This window comes from Rhagoletis zephyria, unplaced genomic scaffold (assembly GCF_001687245.7).
Source record: "Rhagoletis zephyria isolate East Lansing unplaced genomic scaffold, Rhagoletis_zephyria_1.1 Rzeph_scaffold_09891, whole genome shotgun sequence".
NCBI lineage: Eukaryota > Metazoa > Arthropoda > Insecta > Diptera > Tephritidae > Rhagoletis > Rhagoletis zephyria.
This window is the reverse complement of record NW_016166969.1, coordinates 1-22,509: the sequence shown is the minus strand read 5'-3', so window position 1 is coordinate 22,509 and position 22,509 is coordinate 1. Positions and strand designations below refer to the sequence as shown.

Sequence of the window (22,509 nt, the reverse complement as noted above, 5' to 3'; positions counted from 1 at the left end):
AAAATGAAACGTCTAACAGCGGTCGCCCTCGGCAGGCATTGGCAAACCGGGCGTGTATTGCTGCCTTGAAAATGAATTTCAAAAGAAGCATTTGCCTTTCGCAGGCGGCGTAAAACTGTTGGTCCCTTCATTTGTGTGACAACACCAGGTTGCTCATCATAAAATTGGAGAAGAAGCTCGGCCTAACACTGAGCGAAAATGTGAGCGCTAAACATTTATTTTGCATTTCTATCTAAGCGGCATCTAGTGTTGTTATTTCACTGCTATGGCGAATTTTGGAATTTAGGTGCTTTCATTTCATTAGATAAATGCCGTTTACACATAAAAGTCTTTTATAACTGTTATCTAAGACATATAATATAAAAATTAAAAATAATNTTATTTTGGATTTATAATAATGAAAATCAAAAATAATTGATATTTTTTAAATTTTGCATAGAAATGGCAAATGAAAATTTACTTTCAAATTTGAGTCACGGTGAAAAAAGAAACCGATTGGTATGTATCACTTAGTTGTAGAACATTTTCTTGATAGTGAACTTTTCCATGACAGTTTTCATCAATAACTGTAATGTTAAGTCCCTGATTTATACATTACAAACCATTTTTGCATAGCAACGCAATTTTTGTATTGCTCAACGCAAAGGTTCTTATAAGGCGTCGTGAGGCATTTGCTAGTCTTATCATAAATTCTTAATAATTTTGTTATAAGCACTTATTTTGCATGGCTTGTGTTATACATACATACATAATTAGCTATCCTACAGCTTTATCTAGGCTAATTAGTGTTCCATCGGAAAGAGAATGGCCTAAGAAAATTGCGATTTACAGCATCCTTAGTGTTTTGAGATAAAATTAAGCAGCTAATTCTTACACTTGTGCCAAAGGCGAAATACTATGAAATCAGAAAAAGCGTTAATTTGTGTTTATTGCCTGAAAGCAAGCAAATTTACGACCGAGCCATCTATATAAATGTTCTGTCATTCGCTTTAATGCCCATTTACTATTTTCAATACAAATAAAATAGGCAAACGACAAAAAATTCTTGCTCTTCAAATTTTCGCCAACCAAAAGAAACCAAGCCACCAAGCACCAGCAGCTACTCATAATTCTTCTGTATTTAACTTTAGTTTTATCATTACAAGTAATCTTACAACATAAAGTAGCAAGTGTAATTGAGTTGAATAAAATGGTTTATTGTAGGATTTGTCTGTGTGAAGCTGGCTTGGCTTGACTGGGCTGGCAGGCTGCCTTACCGCTTGGCCGCCTGCTTGTTTGCCTGGTAGTTTGCTCATCCAACCGGCTGGTGTCATCGCACACATTTAAGCAAATCCCTATCGGTTGGTGAGTCATTGGCGCGGGCAATGCCAAGTAAATGAAATGAAAGACGCCACACAAAAAGGGAATCAAATGAGAAGTAAATAAAAAAAAATGGGAAAAAGAAATAAAAAGTAAGAAAAATAACAAAAGCGCGCGATACAAACAAAGCCAAAGTTCAATGCAATCAATGCGAATTGTCGTCCATTGGCATTGCGGCGATGGGAAGGCGGCACACATTTACAGCAGAGCGGGCTGGAGGGGCGAATTCGGTTTAAATGTCGCTTGGCTGTGGTCGGAAGCAGCGCACAGATGCTGCGCCCCCCCGCCGCCCCTCGCGACCCCACGCCTGCGATGCTACTGCTGGCAGTTAGCATGTGCTAGCGCTCGCCAAATGCTTCGTTTCGTTTGCGAAGTTTTGGGAAATTTTCTCATTTTAGCGCATGCTCATTCGCCGTCAATCTCACGCTTCACCAATTTCATATGCTCATTTAATTTTCTCTTTCATAGCTCTTAGTTTTACAATTTACCCATACATACATACATAAATATTTTTAAACTCTTATACGCTTATTTACTAGCACGTTGTCGCAATCCGAATCGTAAAATGGGTTATTGTGTCTCAATTTACGAATGCCCCAGCCTTATTGAGGTAGTACAACGCTTCGAACTCGCTCCAACGGATCGTGAATTCCTACAGAAATCTCAATGTACCAATGGTTATGGCCAGCCGCCGTATGTCTGTTGTACGCCTGATAAAGGTTTCACTACGTCGAATAGTGGCTCAACAACGTCGAGTACAACAACAACAAGCCGCCCATCGACTGTCAATCCGCCAGCACCAAGCAATGGACGTGGAAATGTGCTACCGGTGCCGCCTGCGTGCGGTCCAAATTCACTGGATGATAAAATTTACAATGGCAAAGATACGGCACTGGATCAATATCCCTGGATGGTGCTGCTTGAATACGTACAGAGTAAGTACATAGATATGTATGTATGTATGTATTTTTGTCTGCGAAGTTGGCATGTGTGTGTATGGGTGATAAACCACTTTCAACTTTCCGGCTGCTGCTCGTTGTGTTTGTTGTAGATTAAATCGCCGTTATTGATTTGAATTTCAATGTCTTTTATGCTTACATTATTCTGCTTGCTCTTCTTATTCTTCTCATTTGTGTTTATACATATATCTTGTTACTTTCCCCAGTGCCTACCCACCAATGGTTTTTTTCTTTGCAGAAAATGGCAAACCCATACTAAATTGTGGCGGCAGTTTGATAAATCAACGCTATGTGCTGACAGCAGGCCACTGTGTTGTGGGCGCCATCGAAACGGAAGTTGGCCCACTGTAAGTGTAAGCGTGCTCTGGCATACTTAAGGCAAATATTACAAGCACGTCCTCTCACGTACATACATAGTACATATATATACAGACATGCATATTCCTTATGTTAACACACTTACACGCATACATATGTACATACTAAATCGCTTACAAACTTGCATACTTACACACATACACACATACCTACGCATTTTTTCTGCAGCTCAGAACATCATTTGTTTGTACTAACCTATGTATGCGAGACTGTGTTTGCGTACTTTGTCAACTAGTTTTTTTTTTTTTATGTGCAGTAAGATTAAGAAAATGGAAATCTTCGTCTGCTGCATGTTGATTTTCAAAGCAAATGAGCATTTTGCTTATTGGTCGAAAGAATGTCAACATGCCAGCATGGGCATACAGTAACGATGAGCAAGAAATCCGAATTAAGGAACTGAAGAAGCGGAAAAGATTTTAAGCTTCAAAGGCTTTTAATTAAGAGCATAGATTTTTGGTATTGTTGTAGGTACTATTTATATGTCTTTTACTGCAACTAGATTTTAATAAGTAAGCCATAAATGATTGCTTTTCGATAAAGGAAAAGCATACATTTTCTATATACCTACCCGCTTCGAATGCAAAATAGTGGATACTTAAAATTAATTCTTATCTTTGGAGACCCTCATAGAGTAAAATTTAATAGATTATTTCTCTAACCCTCCAAGCACCAAATTATACAAAACGACTTAAGAACGAAATATTCCGATTTCGGATTAAGCGCACCGATTAGTGAATAAGATAGCCAGGAATCATTTCGTAGGGCTATTAAATGAAATAAAATGCAAGTTTTTTCGAGTTTTTGTATTATTTGTATCTAGTTTTTTTATTTTTATATACATATTTTTCGAAATTTTTGTATGTTCTTCACAAAAAAATTGTTCCAAGTGAACCTTCTTGTTTAGTTCAACGATACTCTGATTTGCTTATAACCCCTAATAAATATAACGGGCCGTTACATAGTATGTCGTTTACCGCTGAAACCCGTTTACTGATAAATTTAAAATTAAATTTAAATTATCAATTAACAAATAAATTATAAAAAACTAGCGAACCAGCATAACGTTAAAATGCCAAACTTTAATTTAACTTTTTAAGCAGGTGGCAACCCCATTCAAAAACTTTATTACATATTCTAAGTGTTTCTTCTAAATCCGCCCAGCTGCTTTGCATTATATCGGGTTTTCATTTTATCAAATTTCAAATTACCGTCAATTATTTAATTAGACAACTTGTTTTTGAAATGTACATAGTTAGGTAAATATTAATTTTCGAATAGGTGGCAACCCTCCTCAAAAACTTTTTGGCAGTCAACTTTCACAAACCTCTTTAGTTTGACAGCCGAATTGCAATATTTAATTTATCCAATTAGTTAAATTAAATAAAAAATTTGAAACAGGTGGCAACCTTCCACAAAAATATTTTCGGCTTTAAGCCTTCTTAAACCTCTCTCTTCTGATAGCCATATGGTAATATTAACTTTATCTTATCCATTTACTTAAACTGAAATTTTCACACAGGTGGCAACATGCTAACTATTTCGTTTGACATTAATATTTTAATACTTCGTTCAATTTGTGTATAAGATAAGTTATTTTGACTTTTCACACAGGTGGCAACTTTCTTCAAAAGTATTTTCACACCAAAATCTTTTTAATGTCTTTCGTCTGACGCTGATACAGATTTTCATTAACTCATGGCAACGTGGCAGCTATCCTAAATACAGTTTAGAAATAAAATAAACTTTCAATTCCATTTCGATTGATGTCCACCTTTTAATAACTCATACAACTTATTAACTAATTGGATTTCACTTTTTTAATAGGTGGCAATCCTATTCAAACAGATAAAAATTAAAATGCTCAAACTAAAGATTTCTTAAAAGTCCTTAGTTTGACACCCTTATTTTTTATTTCATATAACCTGTGCATAAATTAACAAAATTCAACAGGTGGCAACACCCTCTTAAAAATGTTTTCCGCTACTACCTTCTTATGCTCAAAAACTGCTTTATTTTTTTTATGAGTATTACTTATTCTCTTTGGGTCTTCGGTCTTAAACAAATATGTAGGTTCTATTAAAACATTTTCAAAATGAGTGGCATCTCCAAACAAGGCCTTATTTTAGAGGTGGTCAAACAGTTTGAAAAATCGGGATTTATATTTTTTATGGTGTACGATTTTTATGTCTTCTATATCTGATCAGTGTTTACAAAATGTATATACATAATTGTCAAATTATTTAATGTTTTATGCCGTAAACGATTAAAATAATCCCGCAAAATAAATGCGCCTGAAAGGGCACCTGAATTTGTGCAATTTTATAGAGGCGCCTTTATTAAAATTCATATATGCATGTCTCCTAGTAAAAACTTTCAAAAAATGTATAAAAACATGATAGACTAAACGCAGCTCTTTAAATCAATCCCAGCATCAACTATGAGTATAGGAGCAAATCTCACGAGTTAAGTTAAGACGTGCGAGTAAACGTGTTAGATGACGGGGCGTATACGTTACATACGCAACTACGGTTATATGAGTACGTGTGGGTGCTTTTACTTGTTTTTTTTTTCAGCCTTTTTAATTTTTCATTTAAATACAATTTTTCGATGGAATCTTGTTCGTTATACAAAACTAAAGATAATTCATTTTCTAAGATAGCCGTATCACCATTTTCGACCAAAAACACGTTTTTCTCGAAAACTGTAACAAGTCGTGAGATTTGCTCATGTAGGTGATTCTTAAAAATATTAAAAATTAGAGCTTGTTAAATATAGTTGAATTTTGTGATCAAACAATGCAATTTAAGCCCGTTAAGATAATTTGTAGCGAAGTGGAGAAATCCACTTAAGATTAGAAAATAATGCCTGGACATTTTAAAATTTCCAATAGTGAATAGTGCGAAGCCGCTGTGTATGCTGTCATAGATCGGGAAGATATTGAAAGTAGTTAAGAGTTGTAGCCAACAAGTAGATAAGGATAAGTTCGTTCAATTTACAGTGGACGTCTTTACACACAAGTGCGCGAAGTTTCCGTTGTGATATTCTTTCGGTTGGATGTTGAGCACGCCCCTAGAAATGTAACCAATTAATTTTATTTATAAAGCTGTAAATACGTCAAACTATTTACGAGTTTAAGTATGAAAGACAGTCGAAAAAGTGTTTATGAAAATATACTAAAATGCAGTTAACTCATCCTGAAACGCACACCACTTCCCACCCTCTTATTCAGCTAAGTGCTGTCCGTAAATACAGAAGGAGAATTAGAGTAGAGTTCAAAGACCCTAGTTTATTCCAATTATCTCCGCTAAAGAGTCATTTCCAAAGCGGAAGTAAATATGGTGTAGTGTAGAAACTTAAACTTAGCTGGGAATATGTCTACACCTTTTCCAACAGTATTTCAGAAAAACACAAATGTATTTCAGAAAAGGCCAAATGTATTTCAAAAAACCTCAAATGTATTTCAGAAAATCTCAAATGTATTTCAGACAAACCCAAATGTATTTCAGAAAAGCTCAAATGTATTTCAGAAAAACGCAAATGTATTTCAGAAAACCTCAAATGTATTTCAGAAAAGCGCAAATGTATTTCAGAAAAACACAAATGTATTTCAGAAAAACGCAATTGTATTTCAGAAAAGGCCAAATGTATTTCAGAAAACCTCAAATGTATTTCAGAAAAACGCAAATGTATTTCAGAAAAGGTCAAATGTATTTCAGAAAAACTCAAATGTATTTCAGAAAATTTCAAATGTATTTCAGAAAAGACCAAATGAAATTCAGAAAAGCACAAATGTATTTCAGAAAAACGCAAATGTATTTCAGAAAAGCTCAACTGTATTTCAGAAAAACTAAAAAAAAACTTAATTGGGCATGGCGTTAAACATCTAAAAAATACATACATATGTACATACATAAGTATTCCGAGTCAGCAAAGAGCTAAATACGTACATATGTGCAAAAATTGTGCCTAATTAAGTATTAGTATATATAATATAATTAAAAAATGGAGCTAAAGGACAACTGCGCAATTTGCAGGGCCGATATGCGCAGGCAAATGGTGGTTCGCCTACTGCCATGTGGTCACTTATTGCACCAAAAGTGTAGCGGTCCTATTATTGAGTCCAATAAGTGTCCTATGTATCGAGGAGATGTGAATGGTACAAATACACATATGTATATATAAATGGTCTTTAAATAATCATAATTTTATCTTATCGTAAATATGTTTCTATATGTAAAAATTTTTAGAATAATGTGTATATGTTAATCTTCTCCGGTACAGAAAACGAGATTGTAGAACGCAAAAAGTATTCGGTATACAATGAAGTCGACCGCGCACGCATTGTTGAGGCTGCCAAAAAAGGGGAAGATTGGAGCAGCTTAGCATCGTCCTTCGGAATCAACTACAAAACGGCATACACTTGGGTGCGATCAGGCAGAGTAGAAAGCAAACGAAGAGGAGGAGGGAATGAAAAAAGGTTGTCTGAAGACGAGGTCGACACGTTAATACGTTGGGTGGAAGAGGATCCTACTATAACGCTGAAGAATATAGCCGTAAAAGTGCAAGCGGAGTTGCAAAAAGACATTTCCAAGTCTNTCTACTATAACGCTGAAGAATATAGCCGTAAACGTGCAAGCGGAGTTGCAAAAAGACATTTCCAAGTCTTCCGTGGCTAATTTCCGTGGCTAATTATTTAGATGGTAGGCTGTATACCATTAAAAACGTTCATAATATGCCTGCCAACATGAATTCCGCCGTAAATAAAAACAAACGCGCAGAATTCGTGACAGCGTTGAGCGGATATATACAGCAAGGCAAACAAATTGTATATTTGGACGAAACCAATTTTTATTTGTTTTGCCGTCGGACAAAAGGTCGCGCCCGGTCTGGCACACGAGCGGTTTTAACGCTGCCACCATCAAGGGGACCCAACGTACACCTAATTGGAGCCATCAGTACATACGGTGTACTGAGCATGGAAACGCGGCGCGGGTCATTTAAAAAAGAGAGCGCCGCTGAGTGGGTCCGCGGACTTTTTGAAAAATGGACCAGCATGGGCAACGTACTTAGCGATTTAGTGTTAGTCTGCGACAATGCACCATGCCATGCGGGACTTGAACAAGTGGTGGGTAGTAATGGGTCACCCACCCTTTTGCGTCTGGGGCCATACTCGCCCATGCTGAACCCCATAGAAAATGTTTGGGCTAAGGTAAAGAATTATGTAAAATCGAATATGGGCGTTCCATCCGCGGACGGACCTGGTGTGGTAGAAAGGCGACTGCAGTATATGGAACAAATAATACTGCAAGCGAAAGAAACCATATCTACTGCTGATTGTGCTCGAGCTATTCAGCACTCATCTATTTTTTTTGCAGATGCTTTGGCATTGCGCGACATGCCTGTTGGCATGTAATAAACATATGTATGTATGTACATCTACATAAATACTTATACATATGTGTAAATAAAATCTCGCCGTTACAAGTGTTGCATTATTCAAGTTTATCACTGGTTTATTCAATTGGTCGTAGCAAGAATAGATGGAAGGGTAGAGGTTTAATTTGTAAATGGATTTATAATAATATAATATTATGGCGCTTACAGTTTGCTAAGTATTTGGCCGAGCTTCTCCTCCAGTTGGTGGCGTGCGCCTTGATGTTGTCACACAAAGTGGAGGGACGTATAGTTTTACCCCGCCTCCGAACGGCGAATGCATTTTAGGACAAGCTTTTTCAGGGCAGAAATACACTCGGAGGTTTGCCATTGCAAAAGTTTACCTAGTTTGGAAATATTCTAAAAATATTCTTCTGAAATACATTTGTGTTTTTCTGAATTACATTTGTGCTTTTCGGAAATACATTTGTGTTTTTCTGAATTTCATTTGGCCTTTTCTGAAATACATTTGCCTTTTTCTGAAATACATTTGGGTTTTTCTGAAATACATTTGACCTTTTCTGAAATACACTTGGGTTTTTCTGAAATACATTTGAGTTTTTCTGAAATACATTTGAAATTTTCTGAAATACATTTGAGTTTTTCTGAAATACATTTGACCTTTTCTGAAATACATTTGCGTTTTTCTGAAATACATTTGAGGTTTCCTGAAATACATTTGGCCTTTTCTGAAATACAATTGCGTTTTTCTGAAATACGTTTGTGTTTTTCTGAAATACATTTGCGCTTTTCTGAAATACATTTGAGGTTTTCTGAAATACTGTTGGAAAAGGTGTAGTATTTTTAAGTAACCAAATCTTTTGCACACCAAATTTGCCAGGGCGACTTGTCTAACGTTATTGCAACTTGCCATGAGGGTCTGCGAAGGTGAAATTAGGCATACCATGGAGAGCCTTAGTTGGGTTAGCGCTTCCACGAAGAAAACGTATGCCGCTCTTTGTATATTTCCAAGTTTTATCTAATTTTGGATTCATCAGGAATTGAAAAATTTTGTTCTAATTCGTGCAGAGAATTATGACCGTCTAAGCAGGATTTTCGTTTAATCCGCTACACTTCGTCCAAACCTCTACAGAATTGTTCGTAGAAGTTCGCTTATAGCTTTAAGTTGCTTACCAACTGGAGCTTAGGCATTAGCGCCAGCATAGGCTGTGTTTGACAAGCAGTTTTCATTTACAAATCTGTTATCCGACACCAAATCTAAAAAGGAACAGTCCAGCGCCTTCGTCTTGGTCTGCAAGCTGTATCGGAGACACAGCCGCTAAGTTTAAACATAGAATACGTGGTATGGTTAAGAGCACATCCAAGTCAAAAATTAAAGCACACACTAAGAAAAAAAATCGATAACAAAATCGATAAAAATATCGATAACAAAATCTATTAAAAACAACGATTACAAAATGATTAAAATATCGATCACAAAATCGATAAAACATATCGTTTACTATATCGATAATTTCCGAAAATATCGATAGCAAAATCAATAACAATATCGATAAAAATTTCGATAGAAAAATCGATAAAAAATTTCGATAGCGAAATCGATAAAAATATCGATAACAAAACGGATAAAATATCGATTATATATCGATAAGTCCCGAGAATTCCGAAAATCGAATTCTAATAAAATAAACATACTTAGAAGATATCAACCCATACTTCCCATATACCAAATGAAAGTAAACCNCAACAAACAAAATCGAGCGGTTTTCGAGCGTTTTTGTAAAAAGAAAATTTGCAAATTTTTTCAACACTTTTTTACCTTAAAATGCTCAATATTGGTTAAATTTATATAAAATTTGTACACGATAATGTTTCTACTGCGCCAGAGAATCTATATCCCGAAAATGAAAGCTATATCTGCAAATCATAAGCTGCTGGAGCCATTTAAAGGCTCAAAATTAACCCCAAAATAAGCCAGTATTTACCGTTGTTTCTACGACAGACACCAAATCGATTACTTACGTAAATATACCCGTCGATAGGTTTAGAATTTTTCCTTGAAACCGCATACCTTTCTTTGAAATCGCTTCACTAGTTCTCGTGAAATAAGCGTTTTCGTGAAGCTCTAAAAATTACAACTACAACATTTCAGCATAGCCTCCACATCGAAACGTAAGACGTATTCTACGTCAAAAATACAAGTTAAAATCCGGAAACTTGCACTTTTCCTAATAGCGCGGTCTCTTTCTTAATGCCATAACTTGGAAAGTATATTTACCACTATTCTGATAAAAACGTGCCTACTTCCAAGACTGTACGCCACTTCATTTGGGCGGAAATCAAGGCAAGTGCACTTTCGCTCCGCCAACCAATTAGCAATAATGTGGAACTCCAAATTTTATTTTACCGATATTTACTTCCTACATTGTCATTGTTTAACTTTTTTCTTATCTCCAGACTTTATTGCTTTATCGAACACAAGCAATTCGTACGCGAAGCAATTCGTACGCGGTTGAAATAATTCCTCAACCTTGAAACTTTTGCCATTTAAAAGCCAAAATAAATATATGCAACATATGCATACTTTAATACACTCAAGTACATTTGTATATACATATGCATAAATGTTCGAGTATATGAACTTTCCGCCCAAAGCCATACCCAGAATGTTTATAGTTACCTACATATTTGTACATATGTACATAGTTGACTAAAATGTAGTGTCATTAAACTACTTTTGCTGAAATCATATTTTAACAGCTTAAACATAAATACATTTTGCAGCAAATTATAAATACATAAATATTTCTGATTTGCTAAACGGTTTAAAACTAGTTAAATGGAATTTTGGGTGGCCACAGTGGTAGAATCTAATGAATGCTTAGCAATAAGGCGCATTCATATGGTTTTTATGGTATTTTAGTTTAATGAATGTAATTAAAAGAGGAATTTAATTTGTGTTGATTATGGTTGTTATGTTGAGAAATTTGCTTCAATTTTAATAGATTTCCGAAAACTCAATTTATCAAAAATGTATTTGATAATTTGTTTAATAACAATTTATCTGAAATAGCACGCGCATTTGATACTTTTTGTTACAAAAGTGAAACTTATGATAAATTTTAGTCATGTGGAAAGTTATGACACTACCAACAAAACCATGTACGCATATATGTATATAGTATACTCTCATTTACATATACATACATGATAAATNTCTTTTCAGTACAATATGACAGTGTTTAGTTAATGAAAGAATAGCGGTATATATAGTACTTAGTGAATTATATTAGGCTTAATTATATGATAAATTTTAGTCATGTGGAAAGTTATGACACTACCAACAAAACCATGTACATATGCATATATGTATATAGTATACTCTCATTTACATATACATACATGATAAATAATAATAAACCTGGAAAAAAGTTAAAGTAGGTAATTGTAATGCGAATGAAGAATACATATCACAAGGAATACTGACGCACAGTGGTCTGAAATAGGACAGTGGGATTCAAAATAGCGTAGAGGCTCTAATTCTTAACNTTTCGTCAAACTAAAAATGCCAACCTATTATATGAATGTACATACATTCACGAAAATGAAAAGATCTGAAGAATAGATATCACAAGGAATACTGACGCACAGTGGTCTGAAATAGGACAGTGGGATTCAAAATAGCGTAGAGGCTCTAATTCTTAACCGATTTTAGATTGTTCTGGCTTCTTACTTGGTTACATTAATCTTTTTAAGGCAAATTTCAGAGAAAGTAGCAATTAAAAAAAAATCTTGGTAAACAGTTGAATAAACATATAAAATTTTTATATAATAAAGTGCGGTTTCAAGTGGTTAAGAAATTGCGTTGATTTTTGATAAGTTTAAAAGTATTTTTGTTTTGCTTGATACCCGCATTTTAATATTTCATTTATTTTATCAATTTATTAAATAAAATTTTTCAAACTGGTGGCAACCCTTTTAAAATATATTTTCGGAATTAAGATTTTCTAAACCTTTTCAGTTTGATGCTTATAATGCAATATTTAATTTAGCTTATCCATTAAATTACATTAAAAATTTTAAACATGTGGCAACCTCCATAAATATTTTTTTTGGGCCGCACGCCTTCTTTAACCTATTTCTTTTGACAGCCATATTGCAAAATTTACTTCATCTTATCAATTTACTTAAATTGCAATTTTCGAACAGGTGGCAACTCTCTATTTTTTTTTATTTTAAGTTTGACCTCTAGCAATACATCGGTGAAAACTACATTAAATTTCGTGCAATAACCCGCATATAAATTTTTCCTTAATTTCTTTAATGCAATGTATAGATTATACTTTAGCGGGCTCGGAAACTGAAATTTAAAATTCTTCAGTATAGTTTTTTTTTGCTGATTGTTGTAAATATCCTGAATTTACAAACAAGCGTTATACTTTTTTTTAATAAACCTTCATGACAAACGGTAAATGTTGCAAAAAAAAAACACTTTTTCATCAATTTCTCGTTTACCCATTCATTTAAAAAATGCGCATTGGGCATCATTGTCTTGTCATACCAGCATTTCACATTGTTTATCTGCCCTCATTTTATCTGGGCCATTTACACTACGTTTACACATCATTTTCCTTGCTTTTCCGCTCCACATTATATCCGTACATCATTTAAATTTTACTTCATTTATTATATCGTTTTTTGTTTTTTTTTTGTTTTTTCTCTTTCCTTTTAATATACGATTGAACAAATTTGCGATCAATTTAAATTTTACCACCATTCTTTCTGCGAACCTGTGAATCCGCAAAACCCACAAACCACCAACCTCTACCTACCGTCGTCATCTGTTACCGATGTCAAACCGGAAAATTCGGTATTCACAATCCGCACCATTTGCAGCTCTACCATACATCTGGGCGAGTATGATATCGGCAAAGAAATCGATTGTATACAACAAGATTGCAACAACAAAGTCGTAAAATTGGGCTACGAACAGGTGATCCCACATCCACAATACCAGCCCAACAACAATAACCGTCATCATGATATTGCGCTCATACGACTGGCAGAGGACGTGACATATTCGGATTTCATTAGGCCAGTTTGCTTGCCGTTGGCCAGCACACGTCAGGCCATCAATGTGGGCGAATTGCTTACAGTAGCCGGCTGGGGGCGCACATTACTCGGTAAGTTTCGCTGTAAATCATGTGAATATGTAAGCCATCGTGTAAGTACGTAAGTAAATACATATGTACATAAGTAAGTAAGTGGGTTGATACGGCAAGTATGTATGTATGTATGTATGTATGTAGGTAGGTGGACAGAAGAATTGAATTGAATAGAGGCGTACGCGTGCGTTATGGTACGTTACCAAGGGAGATCGACGTGCCGCCCGCGCTACACCAATATTGATTCAGCCCATTTTATGTAGTATTTTACTTTTACTTTTATTTTTATTGCATTTATGCGTATTGTCATTGTTCAATGTACCATCTTTTATAATGTTTATTTGCGCTCTTCTCTTCTTTTTCTTCTGGTCATCTGGCATTCGCTTGTATGCATTGCATTCCCTTCGCTGGACCTTAAATGTATGCTGATTGCCCGCTTGGCTGTTACATACAGCACGTCAGAGCAATGTGAAGCAAGAATTGGCAGTGCCAGTTGTGGATCATGATGCATGCGCACGTAAATTTTCATCAAGAAATGTCAATCTGATTACATCGCAGCTCTGCGCTGGCGGTGAGTTTTCCAAGGATAGCTGCGATGGCGACTCTGGTGGCCCATTGATGCGCCAAAGTACCAACAACCGTTGGTACCTGGAGGGTGTTGTGTCTTTTGGCAATCGTTGCGGTCTGGAGGGATGGCCGGCGGTATATACGCGTGTTGCTGATTACGTGGATTGGATTGAGCAGTCGTTGCGGCCGTAACTGTTGTGCAATATTGCTAAAGGTGGGCCCAAAAGACAGTCAATATGCTTACGGTATGCTGCGCTGAAACTTGGTAGCAAGTGCTCTGAGCATTTGTTTGTATGTATACATACATACATATGGTATAAATGTAATTTCATCGGCATGTTGGCTTGCATTTTTATATCTTATGGAATTGTCAGTCTGTTAATAATATGAACATAAATACTTTTGTATGCGTAAGTTGTTAATGGTAATTAATAAAAAGTATAAAATCAATAAAAAATTCAATTAACTCTGTTCGGTGCGTTGCATTAACACCTTGGGTTATTGGCATTGCGGGGTTTCAGTGCGTTATGCCACGTTGGACCATGCGAAAACTTTTTAGTTGCGTGAGTAATTATGTAAAATGCATTAACGGGCAAGCATATTTACGCATGCGTGACAATAACATTACTGTCCTGCATATAAATGACCAAAATGCCAAGCCGTTGAATTGCAAAAGGATGAAAATTTCCTTTTTTATTCAGAAATGTTCGTACATAGATGTCAGTGTATAGTTGCCGTCAACTGCCATCGATTTATGGATTACTGCAAAAATTTTGAACAAACAGCGTCTTTTAGTTTGTATTTGATAGCCATTGCAAACAGAAAGAGCTGATTTGGTGTTCTGATTAAGCATAATTTTGTTGGATAAAATATCCACTACCAAAACCAAGGAAAGGCCTCCTAAATACTATGGGGATTCCGCACCATCAAATTTAATGTTTAAGAAGTGATTTAGTAGGTTCCGTTGTAGTTTTACCAGCACAAGTGACCCCGAACGTCCATATCGCAGAGAAATGATATCGGACGATCGGAGAATGCAAGTGTGTGAGCTGGCTGGATATATTGGCATCTATCTGCGCGATGGCTGCCACGCTTGCTCAAACTCGACCATAAACGCAACCGTGTGATAACTTCAAAGGAAAGTTTGGCGATGTTCAGCAACAAGCCGAAAGAGTTTTGCTCCGTGTCGGGCCTGTAGGCCAGCCAGGTCATGATCATAGTTTTTTGGCATGCACGCGGTGCCATTCACATCGATTACTTTAACAACGGCAATTGATCACAGGTGAATATTATTTGGAGGTTTTGGACAGTTTTAGTATTGGATGGAATCAAAGAACCACCACATTTGGTTAAGAAGAAGTTGCTGTTCCATCAAGACAAGGCAAGACAAGACACGGTACACATGAAAAAATCCATCAATCGAGCTTCGAGCTCCTGCTCCCTCCACCATATTCAGCAGATTTAGACCCCTGCGAATACTTTTTACTTCCAAACCCAAAGAATGAGCGATGGGAAATTTAAGTCAAATGAAGAGGTCATCACTGAAAAAAGGCTTATTTTGAGGACCACGAAAAGCCTATTATTTGCAAAGTATTAAAAAATTGGAAAAACGCCGGACTAAATATATTTCAAATTACCCTCTTCCAATAGGCAAGGTAGACACAATTATATATATACATATTTGTACACTGTTTGTTGCAAAGTGTTATCAGTGGGCAGGCATGAGGGGCGGGTAAAGAATATACTGGCCGTATGTTTTGGTTGCAACTTTTTGAGGTTAAGCTTTTCAAAGGTACCATTAGACTCATATCTCATTGTAGATTATGATTCCTCTATGACTTTTAAAAATCTGACTTTTATCATCTTGAGTAAATATCTTATATCGATTAATTCTGATTTTTATTTTTTTAAGGTAAACGTAAAAGTTAAAATTAGCCTTTTATTTTTTTGAGCAGAAAGTATCGGTTGCCTTTTATTTTTTTTGATTACTGCGCCTTACAAAGATGGATTGATGCCTCTGGAAGCTGTTTTTTTTAATTTAAAATTTTATTTTTTTATTTCACATTTCATACTTTAATGTTAAAAAAATCAGAGTACTTTTTTTAACCTTAGATGCCAGCAGTGCAATCTCTGGCAATCGCTGCGACAAATTTTTCGACGCCAAATTTCTCTAAATAAAAAGCAGTGGGACTAAAAGATATAAAAAATGGAAAGTAACAGATTCAGATGAAGGTATGATACTTTTTTCTTTTTCCATAAAGGTATCGAGTAGTGATAAAAAGATATATAAAATTTTGAATTTATGACTTCCGTCGAAATTAATTGCTAATTGTTATTTATATATATATTTTTTTTATTGTAGAATGATTAAAAAAAGTGGATTTAAAAAATCAAAAAAAAATCCAAACCAAAAATAAAAAAATTATAAAAATTTCTAAAATTTCCATTTTTTACATTTTTTGATTTAATCNAATATATAAAATTTTGAATTTATGACTTCCGTCGAAATTAATTGCTAATTGTTATTTATAGATATATATATTGTAGAATGATTAAAAAAAGTGGATTTAAAAAATCAAAAAAAAAATCCAAACCAAAAATTATGTAATTATAAAAATTTAAAAATTTAATTTTTGTTAATGTAATTATAAAAATTTCTAAAATTTCCATTTTTTACATTTTTTGATTTAATCTTAACTTTCCAAAAATTACAGAAAAAGAAATTAAAAATCATCCCTACTTTTTTAGAAACTGTACTTCGCAGGCCTGTTTTATTGGTGGTTCTACTGCACCATAGATTGACAAAGTTCTTCGCTACTTCAAAGTTATAACTGCCAACAGTGACGTGCGTTCCAATAATCGCGCCTGATTTAATCAATGGAATTTGGAATTTAGTCACATTATCAAAGCAAATATTACATATTATTTTAGAATAAGGCATAGGTTAAATTTTCCTCTGTATCTCAGTAGCTATGCAAATGCCATTATTGGGTTTTGCTATGGAACGCCTCAAACATACTCAATTCATGCACGTTTCGCCTTAAGGAAGAGAGACTTTAATCAAAAAATTACCATTTTTGTGTACATTATACTCCTCCACAATAAATTGAATGGCTCTTTGTGGTCATATAAGCTAGCAAAAAATTAAAAAAGTTCAGTTTGTAGATACATACATATGTGCAGCATTGCTACCCATATGTGATTACCATACAAAATGTTACGCATACGCACCGTTCTACCTTGGAATAAATATGTACAAATTCCCTGCCACACAANTGGTTAAATTTTCCTCTGTATCTCAGTAGCTATGCAAATACCATTATTGGGTTTTGCTATGGAACGCCTCAAACATGTACATTTCGCCTTAAGGAAGAGAGACTTTAATCAAAAAATTACCATTTTTGTGTACGTTATGCTTATTCGTAATAGATTGAATGGCTCTTTGTGGTCATATAAGATAGCAAAAAATTAAAAAAGTTCAGTTTGTAGATACGCACACGCACCGTTCTACCTTGGAATAAATATGTACAAATTCCCTGCCACACAAACTTATATGTATCAACATTTGAGTATTCCTTTTGTGCGTATCTACTTGCATCACCTAACTCATCTCGCAAGACAAACTTTCACTCATAAAAACTCAAATTTAGTCGGTCAACACGTTCATAAGCTCTCTCACACGCTCGTCAAGTAAGTTGTACTAATTTCTTTTAGTGCCATTACCCATGAGTATGATAGTAAGAATGCTGTGTGCGCCAGCACTAGAAAATTAGGTTCACATGCATATGTACAGATGTATGTGTTTTTATATGTAAATCTTGCCTCCACACATATTTCATTGGATACACTCAAACATATTCCCTTCTTGACTTAGTTTTGGTGCATATACTACTTATACTAATTTGCGTATACATATTTTACATACTCTTACTACATATTGATGGAAAAAAATTTGTATTAACATGTAGCAATATGTAAAACTACTTTATCTTATAACATTAAATGAAAGAATATTGTGAGCCATAAATTACGTCNATAAGTTGTACTAATTTCTTTTAGTGCCATTACCCATGAGTATGATAGTAAGAATGCTGTGTGCGCCAGCACTAGGAAATTAGGTTCACATGCATATGTACAGATGTATGTGTTTTTATATGTAAATCTTGCCTCCACACATATTTCATTGGATACACTCAAACATATTCCCTTCTTGACTTAGATTTGGTGCATATACTACTTATACTAATGTACGTATACACATTTTACATACTCTTACTACATACATATTGATGGAAAAAAATTTGTATTAACATGTAGCAATATGTAAAACTACTTTATCTTATAACATTAAATGAAAGAATATTGTGAGCCATAAATTACGTCCAGGCGTATCTATTTTCATATAAAAAGAAGCAAAATATGTAAATACATATCTAGATAAGTACACATATTCCTTTGTTTTGTATTTGAACAAAAATAAATATGAGGAGCACTTCAATGCAAGTCAATGATTGCGTATCTTCAATGCCGTACAATGCTCTTCTAATAAGTAGTCCCATGGGCCAAATATGTATGTACGTATGTATATGTACATCATAATTTCCGAACATTTTTTCTCTAAATTCTCAACGGAGTATGTAAACAGTTACTTGAAGTAAAAGGCACACATTTATTAAGATTATAATGGGGATGCTGCATAAATATATAATAATTCGATAATTTTATTTGGCTTAAAATAAATTAAATATTGCAAAATATTATTAAAGTAGTTACGTTCGTCCATAGGCCAAAATAAGCCTATAATTCTGCTGCTGAATGAGTTAAAAAAATGAAATAAAATCTGGAATATGAGGTCAAGCATACATTACTATTTACCCACATATGCGCATGTACATTAATTTCCTATTTTATGAACTAAATAATATAAAAAGCTTGCTTCCAAAATTTTTTCAGAATTTACATCCACAAAAATGTTAACCTTAGCCTTATGGCAAATAAAATTTTGGGGAAGCGTACCTATGTTTTCACAATTAGAAACAAAAAATAATTTTATTAAGAGTTACATAGTATGCAGGTCTTTAAACATTTAAGTAAATACAATGTTAAATAAATTGTGTTATTTTAAAACTGTAGATTGTAGAACAAGTTTTTCTGCTTTAAATATTTTTTTGAAAAACAACTAATATATCTTGGAGAATAAACAATTTTTTGTTTTCGTTTTTTTATCGAGTTTTAAAAAATTAGATATATCATTTATTTGATATGAAAAATATATACTTTTAAACAAAAAAAAAAAACTTTCCAAGCATTGGAAAATATATAAATGCTTTATTTTTATATAGATATTTCTATACAATTAAAAAAAATATGAATGACAATTTTATAGCAAAAAATTATTATTTTTTAACATTGGAATTGGTTTTTTTTTGGACATCATTTGTTTATTTAGTCCTCGATGACTCACAATTTACAACTCATATTATACTACTTTTATACACATGAGGGTGTTTTTTGGCGACCATTTCTTTTTTACTCCCACCTCGAAAATTTGTGGGAAATACCTAAAAAAATTCCCTGAAAATTTTAGCCCTCAATATTAATATTAAGTGGTCGACCAAGGCGTGCAAGTATGTATTTTATGCTCTAAAAAAGTGTTCATAGCGTCGTAATCCTAACACCCATCGGTGATGTAGTACGGTTCGCTAAATCCAATTTTTTCATAAAATTCTCGTTTTTTGCCCCTATCTCGTAGACAACAAGAGCTATAGAAAAAATGTGGGAGGGGGAAAAAGTCGCCAAAAAAAAACCCTTATATAAATAATTGCCAAGCCTATAAGTGGCGGTAATTCTGCTACTTTACCTCGCTAGTTCTAACGGTGTCTCAACCCATTTAAGCTACCTCTGGTTAAGAACTCTCCTAGTTGCGATCTAATCGAGAATAGAAGGAGTGCACAAATTAATACCCGATTATCTGAGAATATATTCATCGGTTTTAGCTAAGAAGTCAGACACCATCACAATATAAAAAGTACAAATGAATAGCTCTACTGCGAAGAAGTAGTGCCCAATGCACAATGCCCACGAAAGTGATGCTAAACATAAAACGGGTTCACAGTTCATGTATTTGATTTGTTTCACATTTTTAGGGTTGTTGAGTACACATAAATAATTAGTAGATATGAAATTTGAGCTTGATTAATACGTTTTAAAAATTTTACAGCACAAAAAAACAAAACAAATCGATTTAATAGAAATATAAAAAACAACATCACATTTACACGAGGAGGAGTCGGAATCAGTAAGAAACTTACTTTGTGAATGCCCTGCACTCTGGAGCAGTAGACTTGATTTGTGGGTGCTGGATCATTTGTCAACTTGAGCGATATAGCGGGAATTAAGATAAAACGATTGCTCAAAATGACCAACTCCTTAATCTGGTTTGCAAGGCGGTACAGAGGAGGCGCCTTGTGGTACTACAACGGGCCAAGTGGTGGGATTAAGTGTGCTAGTGTGTCCACCGACCACCGGCCTCTTTTATATATTAATCCTAAAACCTATTGCTTAAGCGTTCAAACCGAAGGGTTCCTAAGAGGCTCCTTTACTCTGAACTTATTTTGCCGACTCGAATATTATTTTCGAATCCGGAAATTTGTTTTCATTTTAGACTAAATTTACGGATTGTTATGCTGGATTTAGACTAGGCATTAAATAGCAAAAATGACAAAGTCGGACATAAAAAAAAAATCGTGTCATTGCATTAAAAACTAATCATTAAGCTCATTTTCACTTGGCGTTTTTTTTTTTTAAATGGCACACATTTTTTATAATATCAATGCCTAGTGGAAATTCGGCATTATAAGAAGTTCAGCCAAATTTAAAGCTACCCATAAACTAGTAAGCTCTTTACCTCAATGAAATGGTTGCATTTTACCACATAATGCTTTATAGAAGGGAACTTTTAAGTTTATATCCTTTAAATAAAGGGAAAAAATAAAATTACCTATTAAAAACTCTAATGATTGGCTAAATTCTCAAACATCTCTTGTCATCTAGTTAAAAGTAACCAGACTGCAATACACTAAGCAAATATTCTTATGCATCCCACTGCTGGTAAGACGCGATCAATATATGTAGGTTCCTAATTAAAACTTTAACAAGCCAACAAGCAATCGTATTTCTTGTAAAACTTCCACGCCAACGTGACCTTGCAATATTTAATTTAAAGTAAACTTAATACACCAAATAGCTTTGCTGCTAGAGAAAAAAAATTTGTTAAAATTAGCACAATTTACAAGCAGTGGTTTATTCAATGTGTATGTTTGTAGTTAAAGCTCAAACACAGATGAACACATTTTACTTCAAATACGCCGAGCACAAAATTGAGTAAAGTAAGTTTAAGCATTTTTTCCACTCTGTAAAGACTTAATCAGCAGAAAATTCGCTAATGTAAGTGTACACAAGCATCAACGTCTTGTTTTCGCTTTACATTTTTGAGTTAATTTCAACTCTTTTTTTTCATCAAAGTTTTTGCTCTTCCTTTTCCCTTTGCTGCTGTTGCTGATACTACTTCTTCGCTTTACTGCATTACTAAGCAACATTTTTTATGATGCTAGTTAGCATTTACGTGCCATTAAATTTTTATACGTCCACCTTTTTGCATTTTTAATTTTCTTGTCTTATTTGTGTGCTCAAATTCGTTGCCTATTTTTTGGCAACTTAGAGCTGTACTAAATCGGCTTACCTATGAAAGCATCAACTAAATAAATACCGGTACTATATTGAAATATAAAAACTTTACTATATTCTTGTGCCGAAAGGTGCTTAGTGAAGTAGAAATTGACTTCCAAAGCAAAAAGTTGTTGACTTAGATACGTTTTTTTTTGTTTTTTTTTTATGTTACTCAACAAAGGAAAGCATAATAAACTAGTCGCAGAACACTTACTGTGAAGTAACGTTTAAGTGCAACATTAAATCATTAGCCATAAAAATAACACCAATTTACTTAAAAATATCAATATAAAGTGAATAAAAGTAGCGTAGTTCAAACGATCTTGCCGGCCATGTCAAGCTTGTTTATAACACGCTTATCGACTTATTAAACAAGCATACACATACACAGTGCTTTACTGCTTTCTTTGCAACTGTTTCTATTCTACGTATTACTGTTGGTATATGCTGTCTTTCCGCTGTAGATGTTGCAACGATGCTCATCTGCTCGTTTACGGACAAGTGGCACCCAAGCAGGGTAAAAGTTAATTAGATTTACGCGCCCTATGCGAAGTTGTGCGAAAGCATAGAAGGTAGCACGCAACAAAGCTCATTGTTATAGACAATGCGAAGTGCATAAACTTACAGTGAATGGAAAAATGATCATGAGAAATCTTGTTATTTGTTGCTTAAAGGTGTTTTTACTTTTTATAATATACTACTGGTAGCTTACTCGTCGCGCTTCGGTAACACTTTAAAAATTTCAGCTGAAATTCAAGCAAAATGTATAAACAATTTTTTAATACATATCATAAATATTGCTAGGCTAGGAATATAAAATTAAATGTTAATCGAAATGTTTTAATTTTTTGGCAACTCTAGGGAATTTATGTACACAGCGAAATTAATGATATACCCCTAGTCAGCGATACCATAAGAGTACATGTATGTAAAACGGATGTTTAGAAAACATGTTTGCT

The 22,509-nt window shown here is 34.3% G+C and overlaps 1 protein-coding gene across 1 annotated transcript; it reads left to right on the top strand.

Annotated features, from left to right (window-relative positions):
* Positions 1-1,834: 1,834 nt before the first annotated feature.
* Sp7 (Serine protease 7) lies at positions 1,835-14,263 on the top strand (the record flags this gene model as incomplete). Its single annotated transcript, XM_017632275.1, has 4 exons — positions 1,835-2,294; positions 2,557-2,665; positions 12,987-13,273; positions 13,710-14,263. Coding segments are annotated over 4 exons (1,161 nt in total), but the record flags the coding sequence as incomplete, so codon positions are not given.
* Positions 14,264-22,509: the final 8,246 nt, after the last annotated feature.